The 27,531-nt window shown below is 37.3% G+C and overlaps 1 protein-coding gene across 14 annotated transcripts in view; it reads left to right on the forward strand.

The window, feature by feature from the left end:
• Positions 1–1,086: 1,086 nt before the first annotated feature.
• The window catches only part of LOC134819296 (rho GTPase-activating protein 39-like), a 59,896-nt gene continuing 33,451 nt past the window's right edge, over positions 1,087–27,531 (forward strand). For 2 of the 14 annotated variants that reach the window (XM_063829167.1, XM_063829171.1), the window contains exons 1-11: positions 1,098–1,177; positions 1,337–1,438; positions 5,689–5,760; positions 6,050–6,116; positions 10,854–10,901; positions 11,953–12,252; positions 14,361–14,553; positions 15,006–15,148; positions 17,468–17,575; positions 18,614–18,696; positions 19,005–19,050. In XM_063829167.1, coding sequence (XP_063685237.1) covers positions 1,167–1,177; positions 1,337–1,438; positions 5,689–5,760; positions 6,050–6,116; positions 10,854–10,901; positions 11,953–12,252; positions 14,361–14,553; positions 15,006–15,148; positions 17,468–17,575; positions 18,614–18,696; positions 19,005–19,050 — 1,173 coding nt within the window. In that variant the 5' untranslated portion in view covers positions 1,098–1,166. Of the gene's footprint in view, positions 1,178–1,336; positions 1,439–5,688; positions 5,761–6,049; positions 6,117–8,209; positions 8,243–10,420; positions 10,509–10,853; positions 10,902–11,952; positions 12,253–14,360; positions 14,554–15,005; positions 15,149–17,467; positions 17,576–18,613; positions 18,697–19,004; positions 19,051–27,531 lie in introns of those variants that run through there. The other 12 variants (XM_063829169.1, XM_063829174.1, XM_063829177.1 and 9 more) reach the window with 10 other exon arrangements.

Raw genomic sequence — 27,531 nt, forward strand, 5'->3', positions numbered from 1 at the left:
GGAAAGCACTGACATGACATAGTGACATGATGGTAAGTTGATCGTTTTAATAAGACCTATCATCGAAATGTTTTATTTTCTACTTGAATTCAGTTAAAATGTGTTTATATACAGTGGATATTATGTTTCAATTTGTCACAATTATATGATTTGGAGAAGCTCTGTATTTAAGTTTAAAATTGGTTTAAAGACATACTTATTCAATTTGTCACAAAAATTGAATAAGTATGTCAGAGGATTGCTCAGTGGCATAACGTTGCCTGTTGGCGCACCCGCTGAAAAAGCACCCCCTGTTGGCATCACCAAGGAGAAAGTGTAAAGGAGAAAGGAGAAAGTGTAAAGAGTGTTCTTGTGCTTGATCTGACAATAACAAATTCACACTGAAGAGCATCTCTCGTTGGGCTTTACTAAGCAACGTGTCTAAGCTATAAGTTTCAGGGTTTCTCTTTTAAAATATTTAAGAAGATTGCAAGTATCAACAATAAGCAGTTAATATCATATTTTTAATTTTGTTGCAACTGCTGAGTTGTGCTTTAATTATTATTATAGTATTTTATCCTCAGACAATTTAGGTCCCAATTAATTTGTAATCTAAACTCCCTTGTTACCTTAAACTCTGTTACTTCTTTACCTATGATTTTCTATCATTTGCAGATTTATTGGTATATTTTTAGTAAAAATAACATTTTAGACTTACTCTGCTGTTTAATAATGCTGCTGAATATAATCAATATAACACAATATTCATTTATTACTAAAAAATTAATGAAATTTAATGAAACGTCAGATTTCTAGCTTCTTCAATTTTCATAATATAATTCATTGATAATTAGTGTTGAATAATAAATTCATTAAGACTGAGCAATTACATATTTCTGGATATTTTATTACTGTAATATTCATTTTAATCCATCAAACTTTAAATCGCTCTACAGACTTTTCCCAAGGGAATTGAGTTTGATGCTTTATTTGGTGTTACTATTTAATATATATTACCCTATAAATTGAGTTTTGTAGAAAATCCGATGCCACAAATTCCCACACCAACTTGTTTATTAAAGTTCCCATTTATTGTTATATGTAAAATATTTAAACATCATTATCTCAGCTGATGCCTATAATAGGGAGAAGTTCAAATTAGGACTTGAGCAGGGGATGTCATTGTCATGGCTTCTGGGTAAGTTATGAACTGTAACAATTACGTTTTAGAAGTCGTTAATCCTCAATTAGACACATTTAAATTGATTTACCCTTAAGTTGTTATTGATTAACAAATTTAATTTCCTTTCAATATTGAGATTAAAGCCAATAACGAGCTTAGTGTTGCATATTTCAGTGTCGAATGGGTCGAGATACAATGCCCAAGAACCGGTGAACCCATGTTCGCAAACCTTGATACTGGCGAATGTCTTTGGGAAGCTCCTCTAGGCGCTACTGTGTACGTTAATATATTTTATGAGTAGTTATTTATGTCATCTGTCCATTCAATTAGTAACACAAAGTATGTTTGGTTATATTTCTGTCTTTGTTTAATAAAATGATAAGTTCAATGTAATGTTGTACGGCACAAAACCGAAAATATGTAACGTAAATATCATGTGTATAAAGTAATAATATATATTATATTATATAATAGCCAAAATTCTCAACCTTCTACTTACTTTTTACTTTGGGCGATGCTCGATCGAAATCTCCTCCACTCTACGTCTCCAGATGGTTCTGTCGCACATAACTGTTCGGAGATCTTGTACCCGCAACCCTGTGTCCCTGGCTACGGTGTCAAGAAAAGAGAGTGGTCTCCTCCCACGCCTGAACTGTGGCAGCCGCCAAGGAAGGATGGTAGAGATGACCTGGTCTGAAGCTCTCATGCAATGCCCAGCAAATCTGGCACGTCTCTGTGCAACGATGGTGGAGATGGAAGGGAGGTCACCATAGATTTGCTTTAGGGTTGGATGCTTCTTCCATGAAAGATTCCTGGCTTTCATTAGGAGCCTGGTGTAGCACCCGTCGAGACGCTTCTCAAACTGCTTGTTCAAGGTCCAGGTTTCTGAGCCATACAGCAGAACAGGTTCGATGCATGCTCTGAAGAATTTGACTTTCAGCTGGTCAGAAATGCCAGAGGTCCATACCTTCTGCAGTTTGATACAGGCTGACCAAGCCATGCCTTTCCTGGTGTTGAAGTCCTTCCTGCTCTCTGCAATATATGAGCCCAAGTATTTGAAATCATCAACCTGCTTGATCTGGTAACCGGATCTGGTTACCTTCTAACCATGGTAAAATTCACCACGCCATGTCTTATTTACTTTTCTAGTCAGATAACTCAATTTGGATAGATTTTTGGTCAATTTGGCTATCTAAAAATACCCAGCATTTTATACAATATTGAACAGAATATTGCTTTGGACAATGTACAGGATAGCCCAGAAGTAACTGCTCACACGCAACCCTTTAATAACTCACGTAATTCGTATCAGAATTGCACACAAATTTCAGAGAATATAGAAATGGGTCCAACTTAGATTTCCTGAAAGTTTCGTAAAATGTCATTGATTAAAAAGGCACGCTACTCCCTCTTTTTCACATTTGGTTTGATAATTGAAGTGCTTTCCCAAAATTTCAAGTTGATTTAACACAATTTAGCCGAGTTATGACTTATGACCCTTTTAAGGCCAGAGGGGGGGGTAAATGGCACTTTTGTAGTTTTTGCACATTTGATAATAGCTACTGGAGACGAGCAAAAAGAAAAAAACCGGATCAAAATCTGACCTTGCGCTTCTGAGATATCGCGCGCTCAATTTTGAGGTTTACCTGTAATTACATGTTAAACTGGAACTTTAAACGGCTGTAACTTTTTTGACATTTCGATTCCTTAGTTGAGAAAACCGGCCAATCCCTGATCTTGAGGTTTGGTACAGTGGTTCCTTGGACAATTATCCTCATTTATGATGCAGCGATTTTTTTAATTTGACTCAGTTCTCGAATTATGAGGTTAACCATGTCAAAAATTCGGAAAATTTAGCTGGTTAACCTCATAATTCGAGAAACGAGTCAAATAAAAAAAATCGCTGCATCTAATATCTAGATAGTTGTCCAAGGAACCACTGTACCAAATCTCAATATCAGGGAGTGGCTGGTTTTCTCAACTAAGGAACTGAAAGTCACAAAATGTGTTTTGAGATAGATGCAATTTAGTGTTTTCAAAATTTTGAATATTCACTGGAATGTATCACAGTTCGTTAGTTAGGACTTTTTATACACTTAATAACGTTTGCTTGATCAGACCTGGCCGTCCCCTAAATGATTTTAGCCACTTTCAGTAGTTAATGTCCTTGTATTGTAAAAAATGAGGTTAACCAAGACTTCCTGTAAACACTAACTGCTTAAAATTTGGTTGTTAACCTCGCTTTAGACCATATAATAGTGGGATTGGTTTATCAATATGTTATTATATATGTAGTAAAACATTTGCACAGTATAACGATTAAGTTTTTGAGGTTAACATGTAATTGACTGGTCAGATATTCAAAAAATGAGAGGTTAACCTCATTTTTTAGCCATTTACGGGTAAAATCTTCTACTAAAATATGGTCAGTTCAAATCACCTTTGTCACGTGATTATAGTTGTAGGCATTGTGATACCAATAGATACCTCACTTCGATATTGTGGTACATAACATAAGTAAGAATCGTATGTATACTCCCTACGGTACCAAAATGTGATGGTTAACCTCATTTTTTTCATTTTCCCAAGATAAAAGAAAGTCAATCGACACGTCATCTATTTAGAAATGTGTATACCGTAAACTTACGATGAAAATAGTAACTCTATCATTTGATCTATTCTCGCTATATCTAAAAGACGAGGTTAACCTCATTTAATCACGTTTGGATATAACTTTTTCTGATAATTATGAACCTAAAATTTAGAGTTTACATTTGCTGACCGAAATAACGAAAAATTATGGCGTGGAATAAAATATTAACCTCAATTTTATTAACCTCAATGTTGTATAGTCAATTTTGCGAAAATCGGTTAACCTCAATTATAAAATAAAGTTAATCAGCTACAAATATGTGAATAGCGGCAATGTTTTTGTCATTCAAAATTAAATCGATTTAGAAAATAATATTTTGGTAGAATTTTTTGACCCCTTACCCCCCCCTCTGGCCTTAAGATCTTGCAGATACGTGATCTCGGCACTTAATCAGTGATTTCGTCACCCATTCAGTGATCTCATCGGGAGCTATTCGCTAACGTGCAACAATAAGCCTCATTAGGCTACCCTGTATTAAGATTAAGAATAAAATCAAAGCACGCTCTCATATTGTCAGATGATGTTACATTTTTAATTTTACGAACACAGATAGAAAATGTAAGTGTGAATAGTCTGCATAATTTTGTAAGCCTGTTATAATTTTACTCAATAATTTTACTTAATAAAAATCAGTAGTGGCCACCAGGTATGTAATTGTATTGACTGTACTAGAATTAACTCACTAGCTCACAACATGACCTCACACTGTTTAACCTACTCGTATTACATGTATTTATACACTGTGTGGGTGTGTGACAGATTGGAGGTGTTCTGTGTAAATGGGAATATTCCAATTATACATTCCAATTATACATTCCAGATGTTAAGAGTTTTTTAAATGCTACCCCTAGCAACTGCACATTCTGTACTCAATGTTTCAAATTCTTGGTAGTGTTCTGGAGTACCTACTTGTCATGTGAATATTTTAACAGTCTGTAGTTGTAACATTAACCCACTACACTTACTCTCTTGAACTGGTCGTTTTCTCTTACTTACTAACTGACAATTCATGAAGTCAACTCTTGTTACACTCAGTAAGTTAAATGATCTATAATAATACGTAATTATAACCTTGACTAATATATATAATATATAACCTGAACTAACCAATAAGTAACACCTCCAGTAACACCTCCAGTCTCCACACCTAGTTCCAGAACTTATTGTTTCCTTGTAACTAATATAACTCTGACTAACAAAGTGACACTAGTCGAGACTAGAACATGTCAGTACTTGCCTCCAAGCTGTCAGTACTTGACTCCAACTAGCACTGTTTTTAACTGTAAAAGCTACTGACCTGTCAACAACTACAATGCCCTGTAATCCCTAGGGAGACTGGACTTTTCTACTCATTCCTCAAATTGCAAGTTACATAGTAGACAGTGTGTGTGTAGTGAGGTGCTCAGGTGTGTCCAGTTACAGGTTACCAGGTTACCAGGTTACCAGGTTACCAGGTTACCAGGTTACCAGGTTACCAGTTTACCAGGTTACTAGGTTGCCAGGTTATTAGGTTACAAGGTTACCAAGTAACCAGTTAACCAGGTAACTGGGTTTTTACTCACCAGGTTATCAGGATACAGGGTTACCATCAATTATTTTAAACTAATTATTACACTTAAAATATATTACTTTTATTGAGTATTATGTATGGAATGGAAACGTTTAACCAGGTAGAGTGACTCCACGCCCTAGCTACATAAGATTTTGTTTCATTTCTAAATGAAAAGCTCTGATAATAATAAGCTACTTTTGACTTTTTGACTAATTATAACAGGATAATTAACCAATTATAACAGGATACTTAACCAATTATAACAGGACAATTAATTGATTATAACAACATGATAATTAACTAATTAATAAACTATTTCAGAAAGGGGTCAAGTGTTAATCAGTGGTGGGAGTTATACGATCCCAACTCTAACAAGAACTACTACCACAACAGGTTTTAAGTTACATAATAAGTCTATAAGTTTATATCAACAAGAAAACATTGTAATGTAACAAACTATAGCACTAAATTTTAACAGTGTCAGACAGAACAAATTTTGTAAAGTTATGGAGGAAATAAATTATGGTGTAATAACGTGTTTCCTCGACTCTTTACAGTCACGGTTGCTCGGTAGCAACTCACATTTCTGGATTACAATCACCAATCACTGTGAATTATTCAGTATGTTACTGTGAATCACTATGAATGTGTGTACTGCTCTTTGAACTAAATTCTTTATCAGTACAACGGGGGAGACAGTATGGAAGAAGCCACGTGGAGCAGAGATACTGCCGCTCACCAAACTACAGGTAATTATACATGTTTATCTGTGTCTCCTTACTTAAGTATCTTGTTAATTTATGATTTATCCGCTCACAGTCAAATGGAGGAAGAATGTTGCATAAAATACCGTGAAATATCAAAATTAACTTACTTACGTTACATACGTTAATATGTACATTCCGCATTTTACTGTCATTTACTCAAAACAGCTTTTCGCTTGAACTAACAAATTAACAATCTTATTAATTTCTTTGTTGATTACTGGATTTTATGATGAGTCTCTTGATTTTGAGATAAGCAAATAAATTATATTACTGCATGGCTGCTGGCTGCATGACTTATTCTTTTAACTGTATAATTGTAGCTTAATATAATATCAGTTATTTTACACGAAAAGTCGGTCATACATCAGTATTCCGACGGCAGTACGGCGGCAGTACGGCGGCAGTACGGCGGCAGTCCCGCGGCAGTACGGCGGCAGTACGGCGGCAGTCCCGCGGCAGTACGGCGGCAGTCCTGCGGCAGTCCTGCGGCAGTCCTGCGGCAGTACGGCGGCAGTACGGCGGCAGTCCCGCGGCAGTACGGCGGCAGTATAGTGACAACACTTATATCAGAATTTTGATCCAATTATTCCATGATTTTGATGATTCGTTCACATTGATTTGTGAATTAAAAATATATTTCGAGAAATCAATAAGTTGTAAATAAGTTCATACAATATCATAACTTTAAATCAGTAACTGTCACCCTGGAGCAATAAAATATTAAAATAATTCAGATTCATTGCAGGTACTTCTGGTATCTTTTGTATTTCTCTGATCTGATTATCGTCAACATCTGAACACCTAAATCTTGAAGAATGGATTCCTCTCTCAGCTCTACTACATCATCCCCCAGTATCCCTAGTCCGTCTACTTTTCAGAAATCAAACTCAGAGATTGTAAAGATTGCAGGACGGAGGACTACACTCGACTACCTTGTGGAGAACTACAGCTGAACATATCCCTCTGCAGTTTACATCGAACGACACTACTGGCTAGTAGATCTCGTCCCCTCTCTCCTAGTCCTACCAACGATCCTACTATCCTTCCTGGTGCCACTCAAGCTGTTATACCTTCTAGACGAGGAGGAGCTACTCCACCAGATACTGATAATGCTCGCCTAGTAAGACCTGTGGTTACACCTACCCGACCCTCTTCCAGTTCCTCACCACCACCTAGTAGACGCCGTCTGAACACTGATGAAACCTACTCCCGCTCCTCTGTAGCTGGCAAAGCCTTATCCTCCTACAACAGAGTGCACAGAGACTTTGCCAACCGTCCTGATACCTCCATCAGCCTCTCAAAGTTCCTGAAACAGAAACGAATCCCTGAAAGATCCTTCTACCGCAAGAAGAAGATAGCAGAGCTGATTATCCTTGATAGACCACGATTCGGCAGTCTCATCAAACAGATTCTCATGGAGGAGCGGACTGACAGGATCAACCAGCAGATTCTCTCTGACCGATGTGGGGCTATCCTCAAGCAGAGTGACTTTCTGGAGAAGAAACAACTCGCAATTGCTGCTGGAAAGATTCTCTAAATGTAAATTATTTTATTGCTCCAGGGTGACAGTTACTGATTTAAAGTTATAGTGATATTGTATGAACTTATTTATACAACTAATATTGATTTATCCAAATATATTAATTGACAAATCATCAAAATCGTCTCTTTAATTGACAAATCAATGTGAACTAATCATCAAACTCATGAAATACTTGGATCAAAAGTCTGATATAAGTGTTGTCACTATACTGCCGTGGCACTGCCGCCGTACTGCCGCGGGACTGCCGCCGTACTGCCGCCGTACTGCCGCGGGACTGCCGCCGTACTGCCGCCGTACTGCCGCGGGACTGCCGCCGTACTGCCACCGTACTGCCGCGGGACTGCCGCCGTACTGCCGCCGTACTGCCGCCGTACTGCCGTCGGAATACTGATGTATGACCGAAAAGTCCAAAACTTACTTCCTTAAGTAAAACATTGTACAAATGTACATTTCCTAACCAAACATTATTACTTAATATTTTTGTTAAACGTCCTTTGTCAACACAAGTATACACAATCAACACCACCTTTAGCACGCGTTATACACTATGTCCAGTCGAACCGAGGTGAGATAATGCTTGTAAATAGAAAGTGAAACACAATAGTCAGAGTGAAAGTGAAACAAAAACACAATGTGAACCCACTGCTGTCGAATTACTACCACTACACAAGTAGACATCTAACAAAAAACAAAAATATTGGCACAAATATTGGGTAGCCCAGGGCACAAGTGTGCTATTCTCAGCTGATAGTGAAGCTCTATTATTATTATGTTAGATAAGGTGTTATATGTTATCTGTAGCCATCTTCATGAGATGTCTCCTAGCTCTAGGCTGCAACTGATATGTGTACTGTTTTCCCGGCTGATATCATGTATATTGTACGTGTATTTATTAGAGCTGCACTATTTCTGCTCTTCACGCCAAATACCGGCCAGGTTTCCTCATTCCATTCCATTAGTTGGGCCCCTCTTTAGTCCAGAGTTATGTCACCAGCTGTAATGCTATTATTAAGTGTAAATAGCCTAGAGACTGGATCACAGCACTCTTGTAATACAATATAGCTAGATCGTTTTAAAGATAGACCTCTTACTCTTGTGCAGCAGATTAGACGTTGTGTTATGTTTTAGTGAGATGGTGTGTGGTGGTATGTTGTTGGTATGTTGTTGGTATGTTGCTCAAGTCATGTGGTGTCTAACTCACTTAGTATCTTGTAACATCTAGTGCCATTAGTTCCCATTCTCTCGTTATTGGTTATAATATAATGTATTTATAGTCCCCGTTTTATTATTTATAGTCATTGACTTAGCGTAGTGTGTTTAGTGTTACTCTCTCCCTCGCGACTTTGTTACTTTGATGGTCCCCGTTTGTACTTTGTCTGCACTTTAATATTGTATATTTAATCGCCATATAATAGCCATTCGCCGTTTATTGATCCGAGACATCCTGGAATTTAACCTTGGTTGATTTTATTGCGCGGTATTCACTATTTTGGGGCCTTTTCTTCCGAGAACTCGTTTAAAACTGACACGAAGATCTTTAAATTATATTCACCGCGGAGACACGTGCTTGCTCTGTGCTCCTTCATTAACCTGCCTGTTTCAGTATTAATATCTGTCGTTTTCAAGCTCAGTTCAGTAACTAGTAAGGAATATCGACTCATTCAGAGACATAATGATAGTAAGATAGTTGTACAATAGAGCTTATTTTAGATACGATGACTAAAACTTACTACGGTCCATTAAGTTTGAAGAATGATCCGAAATATATTAATCAATGAATAAGAATCTAATATTTCACTAATATTTCACTTTAACAGCTGTTTGAACTAACAATCAGAAATTCGACTCTTAACGATCATCACGTAAGAGAAAGTTAACACAGTTCTCGGTTATGTCAAATAAACGAGTTGAGTACAACTCTGCTCTAGTTATTTTATACTCTCTTATATATAATATATATTATTATATATAATAATATTTTACTTGTCCCAACGTGTCTAACTAAAAGTATATATCCACTGCAGTAGTGATGAGTAATAGTGTTGATCAGTTTGTAGCTGCTCCTCTACTGCTGTTACCTGGTGGCAGGTGTTGAACATGTTTAACTTATTGTTGTGTGCTCTTTAACTTTAAACCTACCTTTAATAATAACATTTCAGTATGATATTTCAGTAAGATATATAACTAAAGTACAATTTGTTAAATAACGCCACAACAGATGATAACATGTTGGTGGCAGCACCACAATATGTTGATTGTTGAGCCGTATTAGTTGTGTCTGTAGACTATAGCTGTAGACACCGGTGTAGTGCACATGATGCGTGCTATCCTTGTAGTGAATATCTATCTTCCACTGTGTTTGATGTGACTTGGTTCATGGTGCTTGGTGTGATTTGTTAAGCTCGTAATGTGTTGTAAGGCGTATGATTGGCATGTAGTTTGTGGTGGCAGTTTCGTTTGTTTGCTTGATAGTCGCGTGATTTATAATTATCTTTATTGTAAATTAACTATTCCAATTATTTCATCTTCATAACTTAGTCCGATTGTTCGACAAGTTTTACACTAGCGAAGTTTAGTAATAATTGAGCTCACTTGATCCATAATTAGATGATTTAAAAGAATATTATTCTACAATTATTTCTCCAGCAATAATTTATAAAGTTTGTATTTGAATGAGTGTAAAGCAACAAACCTGTAATTTGTAATTTGTAGTGTGAAATGTATAAATCCAACCTGTAATTTGTAATTTGTAGTGTGAAATGTATAACTCCAACAACGCAATACTCTCGCCCAAGCTAAGATGGAAGTTCATAAAACAAGTCTTATTATCGGTAAGTCAGCGCAACACGTGCTAAGTGCGCAACACGTGCTTAGTGCGCAGCGCACGTGCTAAGAGCGCAGCGCACGTGCTTTACACGTATCAGTTGTAGAAGGTGTGCCTCAATCAACTACCCAGCAAAGTGCTAGTATTAGCTGGTCAAGTGTGGTAAACAAAGTTCTCAAAGCTGAAAACGTTAAAGTTAATGGCAGAACAACATCAAATAGCAGCATTCCATTTTACCACATTTAAGCAATAACGAGAAGTTGATCCAGGTGCACCCTCTACACCTGGTTTAAGTAAAGCATTAAGCAGGTGATATGATATCAGAGTTAGTTATAGAATAAATGTATTCCAGGCTAAAAGTGGACCACAAAACCATGCTCGAAATGGTAGCAAGTACGGGGTAAGCAAGGGCCGCTATCTCTCACACATTCACGTGCGCTTTGTATGGCTACTGCTATGTACATTGTACAATGTACACTGTACATTATACATTGTGCACTGTACAATGTACATTATACATTGTGCACTGTACAATGTACATTGTGTATCGTGCATTGTACATCATGCGTTGTGCATTGTGGACTTTGCATTTTGCACTCTACTGCAGTGCACTATGCGTTGTGAGTTTGACACTTTGCAATTTACACAGTGCACTAAGCATTACGCACTATGCTATTTAGTGTGCACTTTGTGCTACGCACTATGCTATGCACTGAGCACGCACACATGTGCTCTATACGCGGGTTTTGTTCTTCAAAGGGGGAGGGTGAAGATTATTTTATAACTCCGTACGACTGACAGTGCAGGAAATGGAGTTGTGAAAATGATAACCTTCCTGCCCCCTTTTGAAGTTACCATCTTGTATGTTGCAGCACATGCTTTTGGCCATGTTTTGTGTGCTTGTGGTACTAATGTGGTACTGCGCTATTCATATAAAAGTGCTAGCTTTGTTCTTTGCGATTTCATGAAAATGTGTTTGAAGGGTAGGTCGAGTGTGCATTCTTTAGTTTTTTAAACTTTTAAAGTGTGTTGAAGCCTTACAGACAGCAAAGCAAAGGTTGTTTTACAAATAAGTGTTTCACGCAAATACATAATGTCACCCTTTGATATAAAGTGCATGAACAGATATTAATAAATTAACCCGTTCTTTTTGATCCATTGTCCCATTTTATGAAGCCTTATCAAGAAATATCCAGCACAGTAACTATTGTTCCATATCTCTCACATCGCACCCTCGCACCCTATCACTGAGCTTGATAGCCGCTCTAGTCCCACACTCTATCACTGAGCTTGAGAGCCCCTCTAGTCCCACACCCTATCACTGAGCTTGAGAGCCCCTCTAGTCCCACACCCTATCACTGAGCTTGAGAGCCCCTCTAGTCCCACACCCTATCACTGAGCTTGAGAGCCCCTCTAGTCCCACACCCTATCCCTCACTCCGATCCCCTCAGCCCACAGATACGCTCTCCAACAACAACACCGCCTCGCGCCCCTCCCCCAACAAGACCCCGTCCCACCGTGAGGAAGTTCTCGCTGTCTCCACCACCGCTACACTCGACCGGAACAGTCTCAACTCTAACCCTCCTCCCATCTCTCCGTATGCGGTGAAGCCCATGATAGGCCAAAACAACCACCAGCAGTCCATTAAACCAAATAAACGTGGCAAGCTGCCCCCACCCATAGCAACTAAACCTGCCACTTTGAAGAGACCTGCTCGGATCTCTAACGCTGGGGCTAAGACCCAGGGAGAGGTGAGTTAGAGTGTCGGTTTGTTAATTAGTTAATTGATTGACAATTAGTTGGATTATTAGCGCTAATTGGCTGAGCTAATTAGCTGAGTTATGATGAATTGTGATTATTCTGGCTAATCAGCCAACTAATTTTGAGCTGATTTAGTATTTATTTTTGTGTCTAGATTCATTTCCGCTCTTTAGTATAATGTTGAATACAGTACCAAAGCCCAGACGTCACATCACCCCTAGGCCTAGGGTAATTCCCCCTCTGCTCTAGTGAAAATATCTAAATAATATCGTTTAATTGACTACATTGATCCGCTTGTAGGTCCTCTCCTCACTTGCAGATTGGTCGACTTAGCATGTTGTGCACATTTTATAATTTTACTACCTGTTTACTTTTAGTGCATGTGCACAAGCAATCAAGTATTTCTTGTCTCCGTTCTATGTTACATTCTCACAGCAGAACTAACATAATTACATTCACATTCTCCGCATAATATAAAACTTAATTACCCTAATTACATACTCACGCATATTAATAATAATTCATGCACAATTAAAAATTTCACTCCCGATGACGGCTGGATAACATTCTCTAGCTCACAGTACGATAATATTCAAATATAGAAATATTTTACAGCTGGCTCGCTTAATTCGCACTAAATCTCTCACTCTACTTGCTGTTGTGTTGTGTGGTGGCGGAGCTGGCTGTTCTACTCTAATATCTCTTTCTTCCGTATTGGAGTGTCTACAATTGAGCTGTAAATTCTTGCTTGCCAAGAGAACTCTTCTGTTGTCTTCTTCGTCTTTTTGCTTCTCACGGTTGTGTCGTCATTGATAGCTTGTTCTTGAAGGTTCTGAATTACAAACTGACGGACTGTCAGCGATACAGCCATCCTTTGCTAGCTATACTCGACTCTTCTGTAAAGAACTACAAACAACGCTCTCGAACTCCTCAAATATCGATGATGGAGCTAGATGGCTGGAAGCGTCAGCTGACAGAATCAGTAGAATCCGCTCACTTCACTCAAGATGATTTCGAGGATATGTTTGAAGATGATATAGAAGATATGTTTCAGGATGAGTTTGACAGGATCTCAGATATTACCCAGAACATTACGAGAGAGTTGAAAGAGTTGAGGAAGTTGGTGGAGGACTCCACTGCGTCCCTGCTAGAGATAGGACTTGTAGTTACCGAGCCCCTCTCCTTGTCTGGTGATGTTATTGCTAGTACACCGGGTGGTACTGCTACACCTACTGTTACTAAATCAGACTCTCAGATTAAACCAAACATTGTTTCATCAAATGTCACTGACAAGAATCGTCGAATAAAGCCTGATATCTCTCCGAAGCCTAAGATTAAGCATGAGGTTACTACCAAGCCTAATGTTGGTCCTAAGCCTAAGACAACACCTGATGTTCCTCCTAAGCCTAAATTTACTCCAGATATTGCTCCTACACCTAAGATAACACCTCATATTCCTCCTAAACCTAAAGTTATGCCTGATTTAGCTCCCAAGCCTAAGGTTACGCCTGTTGTCACCCCTACGCCTAATGTATCGTCTGATGTTGTTCCTAAACCTAGTATTACGCCTGAAATCACTTCTAAGCCTAAGATAACACCTCCTGTTGTTTCTAAATCTAAGACTACTACATCCAATGATACTCCTATCATGCCTAAGATTACGAACATAATCGGTCGAAAAGCTTCTGTTGTTGATCTTCCTCCCAAAGTTCCTGACGCCGATCCTCGAACTAAACGTCTTGTTGATACCTCTAAGATTGCTGTTCAACCTTCAACTACTCCAGATGTTGTTGTCACTCCTGTTCAGGTTATTACGGATCCTCTATCTCAGTGTTTATACTTTATTTGACACGGTCATTGTTCACAGGCTGTAAACTGTTTCGTGTGGTTTCATTCTCCTTAGTAAAATGATAATTCCTAAACACGGTGTCCCCTATCTGTTAGGCTTCTCGTAACTCAAATGTTCAAGTTTTAACGTCACAAAACTTTGCAATCTATTTTCTTAATTAAGAAGTGTGATTCCTAAATGCCCACACTCACACAGTTACACCCACACTAACTCTCTCTACACACGTGTAACTCACCACACCCTCACCAGGATACACCTGGCAGTACAACAGACACTACATCCACCCGTACAGACACACACACGGACACCACCAAGGGAGACGATCCTCCCCCCCTTACTGCTGTTAAACAGGTTGAGAGTAGTGTTGATTCTAGTAGGGAGGGCAGTGCCGCGTCAGATCCTATGAACCAGTTCTTGGTGCCGTCTCGTAATCTCAGCTCAAGTTAGTTTTATATCTTGTTCTTTGATAATATATTATAATATATTATGTATTACTAATTTATTAATATGTATTATACTAATTTATTAATATAATATCAAAGTTTTAAACTAATTACAACACTATGTAAATCTATTACATTTATTGAGGACGTTACAGAAGGAATTGATTTAATGTAGTTGGAGGAGTCCTAACTCTCCTCACGTCCGAAAATGGCGTTTCTCTTGTATCAAATATTATGTATTAAACATGTGTTAAAAGGTTGGGAGAGTTAATCTTGCCTAAATAGCAAATGTACATCTTCGTAGTAAACATTTTAATGTCGAAGCGTGTGATAAATGTTAGACTTTATTTATAGTAGCCGTTGTTATAACAGCTGCTTTAAAGCTGAGGTCTTGACAGATTTACTTTTTTACAACAGACACATTACACAACTAAACTTCTTTAAACTTCAGCAGGACGGTCGATAGAGAACCTGTCAAATATAGACAGTGACGGAGAGCAAATACCGGACATACCAGCGATGGCAAATCACGACTATAACCATGGCAACGACCATAACAGCTCCGTCAGATCCAATATCGACAAGATTAAACAGGTATGATCGTTAGTTAGGAGGGATAAACCTTTCATAATATTGATCTCAGTCAGTATAGTGACATAAATTATAAATATGCATATAATATGCATATAAATAATATGCATATTTATAAATATGCCTTTATTCAAGTCAGGATAGCCACTGAGAGTTGAGAATGTTACTGAAACTTGCAGCATGTTTTTGTTGTTGAATTTGAGTGGTTGAGTGGCTACATAAGCCAGATCACTCGCTGCTACCCTTGTCATATTTTCTATCTTTGTTCCAAAGAATTCACAGCAAGAATGCAATGGAATGTGGTATTATTTAAGACGCTTTCAGCTCAAAATAGCATTTTCAAGATGGAACACAATACCCTTTACGGTAGTGATGTTAAGAATTCAACTTTCAATCAATCAATATAAAAACAAGCGTGGGACAACTTTTTCCTGTGTTGGTTAAAGTTGCTTTGTTTATTGCGCCGAATTTAAAATTTTGCTATGAATGTGTTATGATCTGATACATCGTGAAAAAATGGTCGATATTTTTTCCTTTTCACCCTTTTGAAAAAAGGCAATAGTGAAAGGTTACGAATGGAGGTTTTTGCAGAAAAACGTGGATTTTGGAGAACGAGATAGGTGGGTTTAAATATGTCGTGTGTTCGTTCGTTACCATGCAACGAAAAAGTTGGGCGCGCGCGAGGATTGCTTGCGGAGATGTGATGTATAGAAGTATAGATAGCCTGTGATCTATGAATGCGCGGCGCGACTGTGTATATGATGCATGTAATGTATAATATTACTATTAGGTAATACACCCAATTTGTACGTGGCACGCGTAGTGTATTGATGTGTACACGAGTATAGTTTACCTTTGCTGATAATTTCTTGAATTACAGATACAAGTTAAGTTCTACGGCAATTGAACTGAATTTCAAGTGTTTCCCGTATTTGATGCATAATTGATCAATATTATTATCATGAAGATTGAAGTGAGCTGATTGGAGCTTATAGTTATACTTAAATTTATAGTAAATGTGAAATGGAAATCTAGCGTCCGCCAAAACGAAACAACGGGCGCAATTCTTGTTGAGCTTCTATTTGCATGCGCGAATTGGATTGCTACACTTTTCCAAGTAAGTATTTGAATTTTATGGCTGGAGCTGAATTTGCTTTAGTTTTGAATTTTAAATCGTTGTTATTTTAATAATATCTAAATAACTGAATATGGATAATTTTGAACTCAAAAAACCTTGTTAACCATCATAACGTGGAGTTTACACAAAGTCGCCTAAAAGTGTTTTTGTCAACACTAAGTGATCACTGACCAATATTAATAAGTGCAAGGAATCTAAACATCTTGGCTCAACTTCTATCTGAAAATCGGGTTTTGTAATTTAAAATTTGGTAGCTAGCCTAAAATGAATAATCACCCCTTTCCAGTTGAAGCAAAGGTGAATTTGATTGTACGTATCAAACCATAATCTTGCGGTTTTACATCAATTCCAAATGACCATATTTGGAATAGTTTGAATATAATACCACCACACCTTGGCCCATCTCCATTATGTATAGCTGCTCAAGTGTAGATTTCAGCGATGCTTCAGCAACTCTCAGACTAAGTCGTTACCTTTAAGAAATTTATTTGATGAGGCCTATTCTTAACCTTTGAATTGTACCCGGCTACCATTGCTTAACATTTTATTGGTCGACTTGTTTGATCCAAGTTTCTTGAAGCATGTCAGTCAATAAATTAATTTCGAAATCACTTCGGACAAGATTTCTAATACAGGTGGGTTTGAAAAAATATAGTGGAAGTAGTTTTACCAAGTTTCAGAATTTGAAAAGTTGATATTATATAATATATAATAATGATGATATTGTAAATCATTTCCGATATTTGGTGCAGATTATTTCGTACGCAATCCTTTTTTTCCTAATTCCTGGAACTAAATATTTACCATTTGGGTCTACTTATAATTATACTTTTATACTGAATATTGAAAGTTTACATCTCTAAACACAAACGAAAAGGACACCGTGTTTGTGGGTCTTGAGACACCGTGAGACACCGTCTTGAGACATCTTAAGAATAATATTAAGATGAATAAATACTGGTAAATAATAAAGTAATGACTTAATTACTAATCAACTAATTATTACTAATTATTACTAATCATCAACACAAGTAATTTACTGATAGGCGGGTAGGTAATATATTATATATATCTAATGACCATTGACCAACTGGTTCAAGCTAATTAGTAAGGTTATTAACTAGTCAATTGAATGATTAATTAATTAATTAATTAAGTAATTAATTAATTAACGAACTGATAAGGCGAGTAGCACGTGGTGGCTTTCTGTGACGGAATATTTCAATGAGCAGCTGGCCCCAGCTAAACGGTCTCTCAGCATCAGCAGCAGGAGTTATAGCTCTCATAGTATTGTTAGTTTGCTTATTAACCGTTCGTAAACTACTCGGTGTAAACTGCAATTATTATAATAATATGTTAGGTTGTTATTTGCCGTTATTCAATGTTACATGAATGAACGAATGTTACATGATTATCGATTATTAAGTTTTGTGTTAGTTTTGATATACGCTTGTAAATAGGTTACACGAGCAAATATTGTATTGTGTTGAACTGAATATCGTGGTCTGTTCTAACTTTCTAATCTAAGAACCACTACTTTTTTATTGTTTAAACATTACCGTCAGTCAGTGAAAGTGTTATGTCTTATTGTACCACGATCAAATTTGTCATATTTTAACGTTTGAAGACCAGATGAGTCATGACAAATCACGTTTTTGTCTGTAGCCCATTGTGAATGATATTATCTCGATACAACAAATTCCTACCACCTTTCCGACTAGGTAGCACGTGCAATTGTAGCACGTGCAATTGTGGCTCTTTTGTACAACAATTGGACCATTGTATGCCGTCATACCGATTTATTGTCTCCTAATTATGTGTTGAAAAGATTGTCCTACTGTGTAAAATAGTTTGCTCCTTCATAATATATTATCTCACATATTTGTACAATGTGTTGAATTTTCCCGCCAAAAGTACTGACAAGTATTTGTGTTTGAACATATTCTCCTGTTTTATTAGCTTGTATTTGATGTTTACCGCCGATTAAACTACGCCAGGTAAATGTTTAAAAGTTTAAATAAGTTGATGATATATTTTGTTTGGTGACTTATTTGTTTTTTATTGATAATGATCATGATCGTTTGTGTTGCAGTTTAGTCGCAGTTGAGTTGATTAATATGATTTTATTAGCCGTTGTACAATCACATAAGCTTATCGGCCTAGTACCAATCTTAATTCATAACAGTGAGATAGATGGAGTAAAACAGCCTTTGATTTTAAAATCAAATACCTCTCACAATTCAAACTCACAGATCTCCCCACCAACAAATTAGCTAATTAATCCCTAATTAGCAGAATACTAACAGATCGATCAGCTCTTAATGTTTCAGAACCGTCAAGACACTCGATTCTCCTCGTTTCACGATTACGGTGCTCCTGTAAAGTACTCCGCCTCCACTCCTAGTGACCCCAGGTAACTGTCACATTTATATATGTATTTGGTGTTGATTGGAATCTCTATTTATCGGGATTTTCATTTGTTTTCTCTATTTATCGGGATTTTTATTTGTTTTCCCTGCTGTAAACGCTTTTATGTGAAAACAAATGAAAATAAGCCGGTTAAAGGGAGTCTTCTAGTTATGATTTAGATACAAAGAAAGATTGTAATATCACAATTTCGAATTCAGACCGACTTGAAATTTATTTTTTGTCCTCAATCTTTGATTTACATTGACTCTGTTTTTGTACCTACTAAATACTAACAATGGCAATTGCTAACAGGAACACACCTCTACCTGGGAAGGAGAATGATACCACACCCTCCATGGTACGTTAATTAGTTAATTGGGTCTTAATCGAGTTTTAATAGGTCGGTTTTATTTCTTCTTTCGATATTTGCTGTCGTTAATTAAGAGATGGCTAGTAATTGTAGAGATAACTTATATTAAAGTGCAAAATTGGTCTCGTGCCACTATTTGCATGCATCGTGACTAGTTTTGCATCATATAATTTAATATTTCAAACATAATCTATCCAGGTAATAAATTCTAACATTTTCCCGCTCTTTCCACCTCTACAATAAGAGAAGAGACATAGGATCTGTCTGTGTTCATCCTCTTGTCGAGTGTCAGGGTATCTTGTGACCCTAATTTCTTATCGCTAGAGGGTCTATTAATGTCGATATATCACCAGACGTTCACTAATATCAGTGTCAAATCCCATATATCACTGGGAGGTTCGCTGATATTTTAGCGTACTGCCAGGGAAAATACTTGAGAGTCAAGCACTGGAACATCTTGCACTACAAAATAATTGTGTTAGTTCAAATAACATCTCCATACTTAAAAAGAGGGACAAAGAAAGTCAGTGAATTTTACATAATACAAGAGTGATAGTAAGACTATTCAGTGTTCTAATGTTCTAACATTATGTACACTGTACTGTGTACGTCCCCTGTATATTATAATCTGCAGGGGTATTAGCCTCGCTATTGTGTATATTTGCTCCTTTATCATGTGGGTCCGTTTACAACCTTTTGAAGATAAAACACTGTAGTTTACACTCTGTGGTACCGTTAGCTGTAGTCTGTACCCTAAACAGCATTCTATAACTCTATAATAGCTTGAACTGAGTCCAGTTTCTTCCAATCGCTTCAACTTTAAAGCTGCTTTCTTTTAACCACACAGTAGTTACAAAGCTGCTTTCTTTTAACCACAGATTAAATTTGTTGTTTCTAAGTCTCAGAATCAAGTCTGACTTATTTGTTTGTATTGATAATGATCGGTTGAGTCGTACTCGAGTTCATTAATATGATTTTATTATCATAGCTGTTTTAATGATATAAAATTATATTAATAAGCTTTTCGGCGACTCGTTTCTCAAGTCAGTCTATAGTTAGCAATACTGAAAGAGATAGAGGCAGAACATTGGTAATAGTTTTGTACCCGTCCTTAGTTTCTACATCTCAAGTCTCTTGAATCTGCTGCTCGTCGTGCCTCTAGCCGTCCCAAATCACAACTATATCCACTTTACTGGTCACCTCTAGCCGTACCAAGCACCATCTTTCAAGCCGCTTTTAGCCGCTATTAGCCACTCCAAACGGTGTCCACCCAAGTAACCACCCGCAGTACTGTGTGTGTTTAGGTGAAACGGAAATACACTGTGTCCAGTGTAATTACTGTGCGGTGTGCACTACACAGGAACTACACAGGAACTAAACTGTATACATTGTACAGGAACTGTGGTGTTCTGTGTGTGCACTACACAGGAACTACACAGGAACTACACTGTATACATTGTGCAGGAACTGTGGTGTTCTGTGTGTACACTGTACAGGAACTGTGTGGTGTTCAGGGTATAACACTATCAGTGTATTTAGTGTGTGTGTAGAGAGTGTAGGGTCCTACAATAGGCCCTGCTCTACATGTACAATAACAAGTACAATACACAGTAAGATACAAATCTAGCGGCCCTCGAATGAAGGCACCCTAACTATAGCTTTATTGGATTTGCAGTGCATGAGTGCAGGAGATTGTTCTATTTTGATAACCCTGACTGAAACCCGGTTTTATGCAGCTTTGTAATAAAACCTAGCAAGATATTGCACCTGTTTTAAAACAATTAATCCGAGGTACATGAACTATATATTATATATTACCTGCTTACATAGTCCTGACCATTAAAAACCAGGCCTCCATGACAAGCCAAGCTTCATTAATCGAACTTGATTGCATAAAGTTGAGGGGGGGGGGGGGGGCAACCCCATATTTTAATAATATACCTAATATTATGGAGTGCCCCCCTCCCCTCCATAGAGCGGAGCTTAACTAATGGGAATTTGTTGTTAAAACCCTATTGCAAAACCAAGTAATATCCCCAATACCTTTTTTACTTGGCGAGTAGTATTGTCGTGTTAAAACATTTCCGCATTATATTGCGTTATTATAATATAAAACGTTAGCTGCGTATGATATGATCATATTACACGTAACTTCCGTTTCAAAGTACTCAACTTGAGTATTTGTGGTAATTGCAATACCTTCAAGAAAATGTTAAATCCGTCTCCTCACGTGATATCAAGTTCAGCATATTATGGAGATCACGTGATATCAAGTACAGCATACTACGCATGTTAATTTAAAATCTACACAAATTTAAAGTTCCTTATTAATCATTATGCACGTAAGAATGGAGAGTTGCCAAATGTACGTGCGACTCATTACTCACGAGCTTTGGTTAACCAATTTAAAATAGTATTATGCTACCACGCACATCATTCATCTCCTATCTTTTTTTACGGTTTTGTTTCAAATTGCACCGTGAATTTGCACGACTTAACGAATCAGACGGCGGATATTGTTAACTTTCGGCTCCGTTTCGAACTGAATAAATAAGATGGCCGACTTTCCGTTCCGTTTCCGAATATACCAGAAACAGTGATCGTGTATAGTGTTTCATTTTAACAAGCTCGGCATAATGTTCACGTGTTGTTATAGATTGCTGTGCTTGATAAGTCTATAATCATTGTATTGTAATGATGTCTTCTTCTTCTTCTTGCTCGCACATCTTCATTTTCCGGATTATAGCTATTGTCCGGAGCCCTGTCCGGGTTCATGTCTAGTTCAAGGTGTTGTTTGCCGGGTGGGCATGATAAAGTTCAGTTTAAATCAGTTTGAGTTGAGTGGAACATTGAGCAAGTGCTATAATTATTAATATAAAATGTCCAACTTAGATAGCAGAGTAAATTAACAGGAACGTATTAGTTGGATTAAAAAGTACTAGATTAAAAATAGAATACTAGAAGGAGTTAGAACAAGTGTAACTGTAAGCACTGAGTCTAGATTCAAAATCTTAACCTTGGCCTTGTGCTAATCTCTTATTCAATTATTCATGTTTCCAGTTAACAGATTCATATTTGAGTAAATGCACCTCGAACAGGAGCATTATTATCGATAATGGTTTTAAATTACACATTCTCTGGCCAGTACCCAGTGCCCTGATCGTGACACTTACTTTAAAGGGGCATGATTTCGTATTTCGAGCTCTTTAGCGGCACATTTTCCAGGACTTTCGTAAAACTCTTAGTTCTGTCCATAAGGTCACGTTGTAATTTTATTGTTTATTAGGGGTTAAGTTTCAAAAGTGCTCATAACTTACTGTGGTCGTTGTTCTGGCTAAATTAACGGGTCATTTTGATTTCGCATTAATTTCACAGATTTATTTAAAAACCGAAGTACGTGCGTGGTATTTTTATTTCTTAGCCAGTACTCTCAACCCTCATCTAGGTCTTCACTCTTCAGACAAAATAGCGATGACGATTATAATTATCATAATTATGATCATCTTTAATGACATGTCTGTGGCTAAGATGAGAAGTATGTATCATACGTACTTTTCAAAGTATCGCACAAGTACGTACTTTTAAAATACTGCGGAAAAGTACGCAGATACAATAATGTAGTGCACGTGTCAAACTTTCGCGCGGTTTTTAAAATTTCGCGCGATTTCAGAGTCTTATAAGTTGTAGATCATCAAAGAAGAGTTTTAGCGAGAGTTTTACAGCTAGACTGATGAAGTTTGACAGCGGTATCGCCCTGAGAGAACTCGAGCATTACAGGCTAAATGTGGACAGCGAGGGGCTCAATTTATACACCGAAGTGGATTCGTTGCAGAATCTACCAAATCCTATGTTGTATTGGAGATACTATAGCCCACAGAGTTATGAGGTTCTCCATTTGATCGCTAGAAAAGTTTTTAGTGTTCTGACTTCTTCCTCAGTCTGTGAACAAAATTTTAGAGACATGGAGTATATCTACTGCAGTAGAAGACTACGCACTAAGCCTGAGAGATTCAACAAATTGATCTACATCTACTCTAATGCAAAACTGAAACGTTAAAGGCAAGACTATTATCGGCTCGAGAATTGAGCATAAATAGTCGACTTCTATCCAGAAATGGGGGTCAAACACTAAATCTTTAGCGCACTCAAACAAATTCTTGTATGCATTACTTTTATTGCTAACAGACTCAGTAAGGGTTGGATCAATATAAGTCTAAATCAAAGTATCCTTGGAACCCTTCAGTCTCTCCAACATAATAAACTGGGTGGCAAACCGAGTTTCCCCTGAAGGCCTGGCAATGGAAACGCTAGTACTTTGCCGGATAATTGGGCTATGTCCGGCATTTTAATTTCATAATAGCAATTAACGTTCATTATGTTCCGAACGTTAAAATCTTTTAGCGAACGCGTTCACAAACTATTTTTAGTGAACGTTCCGTACGCGGTACGTTCACTACAACTAAGGTTAAAGCTGAAAATAAATTTGATCTGTTGAAATGATGATGCTAGAAAGTTCATTGTTTTTTGTTTTGATGAAATGATGAAGCTTATTAAACTTTCTTTGTTATCTGCGATTGAGTGTTTCTATTATCTCCATGAATATGGCTTTCAAAACCATCATGACAATGAAATTTCAATCGTGGAAGTCGGGAGTTTCCAATAAATAAAACGTCGGATCTAAAAAAAGTTACATCGCGCCTGTGAAAATAAGTTTGAAAATTTTTTGAATCGTACACTGAGGTATCATACGTACTTTTCAAAAGAAAGTACAAGTACGTACTTTTCGCCCGGTATCATACATACTTCTCATCTTAGGTCTGTGGTTCAGCCTAACTTGATTTTATGGCTAATATTTCCGGTGCAGCATATCAACTAATTGTTATCTGGTCGAAATAAAGTTTCATGAAAATTTAATTGAGAATGTAAAATGTAAAACGATGAATATATTATTAGTATCGGTATCACGTACCCTATTACATTATTTATATTATGGTCGACTCTCTCATATGTGCTGTCTTATCAAACGAGCTTTGTTTCTCTTCTAATGTGCCGGCTTCTTTTACACTTTCTTTAGTTCACGTTTTAGTTTAGATTCTACAAAATTCATCCTATTAAGCAATTAGTGCGTACGACGTCATTGAAAAGCTCTGTTTTATTCTCTACTTAAAACCGATAGATCTGACTTTCAGGATTCAGGAATCAGACTCGCTGATTTCCAGCTAGTCCCCGTTAAGTACACAGTAATTTGAGATGCAGTATCTCACCTTCTTAGTCACCACGCCCCTTATTCTTACTGTATGTTTCTAATGGTGTTGTTTTATTTCTCTTCTTCCATTTAGTCGTGTTCAATGTTGATTCAGTCTAAATCAGTTTTCTCCAGTGCAATTAAGGCCTGGATCGGAGAATATTAAATCTTGTCTATAGTATTTAGTGAATATTAGATCTAGTCTATCGTATTTTAGTGAATATTAGATCTAGTCTATCTAGTACAAGTGAAATGATACTATTCCAGCCAAAGCCATTAAATAAAGGAGCATATTGCATAATGAAATCCTCGTCTCGTTTGTTTTTAGAGCTCATTTCGCGCATGTCGTGACGACGCGGTGGTATTTTGAGTTCTAGAACCCTAAGTTCAATCTTGGCAAACTTTCTCCTTACTTCATTAGTTAGATTTTATTTACTTCCTCTTCGTGGGATGTAATATATGGGTATTATATAATAATATGGGTTACATATTATATAAATATGTCGTATTCTCCTACGTGGGCTTAACTAATGGTGCCAGTCTTCCATTGGCATATTTCCTTTATGAATTAAATTATATATAATGCCTTCAGTTCAAATGGTTTTGCTTCCTCACCTCCATTTATTTGACAGCTAAATTACTCCAGGGCCCGGTATTCTTGTACGTTCCGCGAATATCTTTGATCTTTTCCCAGCCAAATTGTACATGCTAACCATGGTAAATTGTACTTGGTTACCAAGCTGTCTGCCATATACTGTTTCCATCGTCTCTTGTCGTTTACATAATACCGTTACCACGTATTTTACCTCTCCCAAGTTGTACGTGGTACTGCGTTTCTATAAAGATGGTTTCCCCCTAGTGTAACCATGGTAACCTAGTGTAACCATGGTAACCTAGTGTAACCATGGTGACGCTAGTTTTCTGTGGTAAGGCTCATTACCCGGGTACAGTCCTGTAACCATGGTAACGTAATCCAGTGCACCAAATCTGACTGAGATCAAGCAGAATTACAGCCTGTCACGTGGCTAATTTTCCCTGGCTTTAATCAGTTTAATAACTTAATGACTAATAAGACATTCGGCTGTTTAACCCGCGCACATCATCATTTTCCATCATTAACTGTCACGTGATGGTATCCCAGCTCTCTGATTGGTCAGTCTGTGGTGGTGCTGTGTTGTGGTTGGTGGATATGGCGCTCGTGAGCGTGTGTGTGTGGGGTATATCCTAGTTGATCTCGTTGTGCTGGCTGGAAAAGAATATTATTCACCTTCTGTACTATCTTGTTCTTATTCTTGTTTGTCATTTGTCATTATTTGTGGATGTAGACACAGAACACCACACCTTCTAGCGTACATTACGCTTGTTTCGTTACCATGTTAACTGATCATTATGTTTACTGTACACACTACGTACTCTAGAGCACTACATGGTATTTAGAGGCCTGGTTTAGTGGTACTGGCCTCTCAGTCTGACCTGAACTCTGTGGTGTAGTCCTTGTTTTGGGCTCACCCGTCTGGAGCCTGCTACTTTTGAGAGGTTCTCTCCTCGCAAACTTTTTAAGTTGATTAGTTAAACGGTTAAGTTCAAACCAGTTTCAGGGAAAAACTTTGTTGTACTAGCCTGGGTTTGTCTTGTTTCGTGAGTTTTAGTCTAATTAGGTCTGGTGGGGGAGGTTGTTGGTGATCATCTTATTTGTAGTATCGAGCCTTGCTTTCTCTTCTGTTGCCTTTTTGGCGTGTTTGGTTTATTAGATCTAGTTGGGTAGTCATTCTTAATCATATTTAACTTGGTCAAATTATCGTTTAGTTGGTACACGGTTATTATATCTGAGATCTTTTAGAAAATGAACATTGTTTTAAGCCGTTGGGTTGTTGAACTGTTTGGTAGGTAATGGCATTTGCATATTTCCAGAGCCCTTAGTCTGGCCTGGTGTGTATAATATTAACGATGCAGTTTTACAAATTAGATTACACACGTTTTCTACCCCTGGTTTTTAATGAAATTATTGCTAGTTTTCGACGAAGGTTACAGTGTTTGGTAGATTAGTGACACTAAATAAATGTTTATCTGAACTGAAAGTAGTTTTTAATAAACTGTCAGAGAATTATAAGAGTCTAGAAATTAAAGATTATACGAATCTAGAGATTACTTTATATGGTTTATATGGTTTATTGATACATTGAGGATGGTTAATAATTTTTATACCATGTCAAATATGAGTTATTTAGAATATATATTCGCATTTATCCACACTATATTTACATTACACGTACAACGTGATATCATTATCAGTGCAGTGTGTACAACACCAACTACACCGATCAATTGCCAATCTGCGAAACATTTTAATTATTATTATCACTTCGAGATGGCCAGGCCTACTCTCATGCTGTCTATATGTGATGATTAACTCTGAAAAACTAGGGACAACTGGGGAATGATCCCAGAACCTCGAGATTTCGCGTCTCTTGCTCTACCAATTGAGCTACTGACCCTGATTCTCAGAGCGAAATCACCACTCATATACAGCACAATTTCATGCTTTGTGTGGAATATAATTTTTATCAGTTATTTAGAATATATATTCGCATTTATCCACACTATATTTACATTACACGTACAACGTGATATCATTATCAGTGCAGTGTGTACAACACCAACTACACCGATCAATTGCCAATCAATTGGTAGAGCAAGAGACGCGAAATCTCGAGGTTCTGGGATCATTCCCCAGTTGTCCCTAGTTTTTCAGAGTTAATCATCACATATAGACAGCATGAGAGTAGGCCTGGCCATCTCGAAGTGATAATGTCAAATATGCTTAAATAATTTCATCAAATAATATGTAGTATAAGAATAAGGCTCCTTTATATCTTTATATGGACATTCTGCTTCTAATATCAACGGTAATTTGTAATCTTACAGTTTAACCAAACAAGTCAATCTCTAAAAGCATTTTAGTACTGATAGTGGTCTTTTAAAAATATTTATATCACGAATTGAGCTGCTTGATCCAACTCCTCAGTGTTCAGTATTTACTACCCGACTTGGTTGTCCTTGCCTCAGTTCAAAATATATCACAATATTGATTTGTAGGTTAGGTTTCCTTTTTTTCGATATAATAATATGCCAAGATGAAGTTTAAAATTTCTCACGATGTTTTTACCAATTTTGGTGATTCCTTGATTAATTTATAGAGTAAGCGCTTACATTACAACTGCCTG

This window comes from Bolinopsis microptera, chromosome 8 (genome assembly GCF_026151205.1).
Source record: "Bolinopsis microptera isolate Bmic1 chromosome 8, MBARI_Bmic_1.0, whole genome shotgun sequence".
NCBI lineage: Eukaryota > Metazoa > Ctenophora > Tentaculata > Lobata > Bolinopsidae > Bolinopsis > Bolinopsis microptera.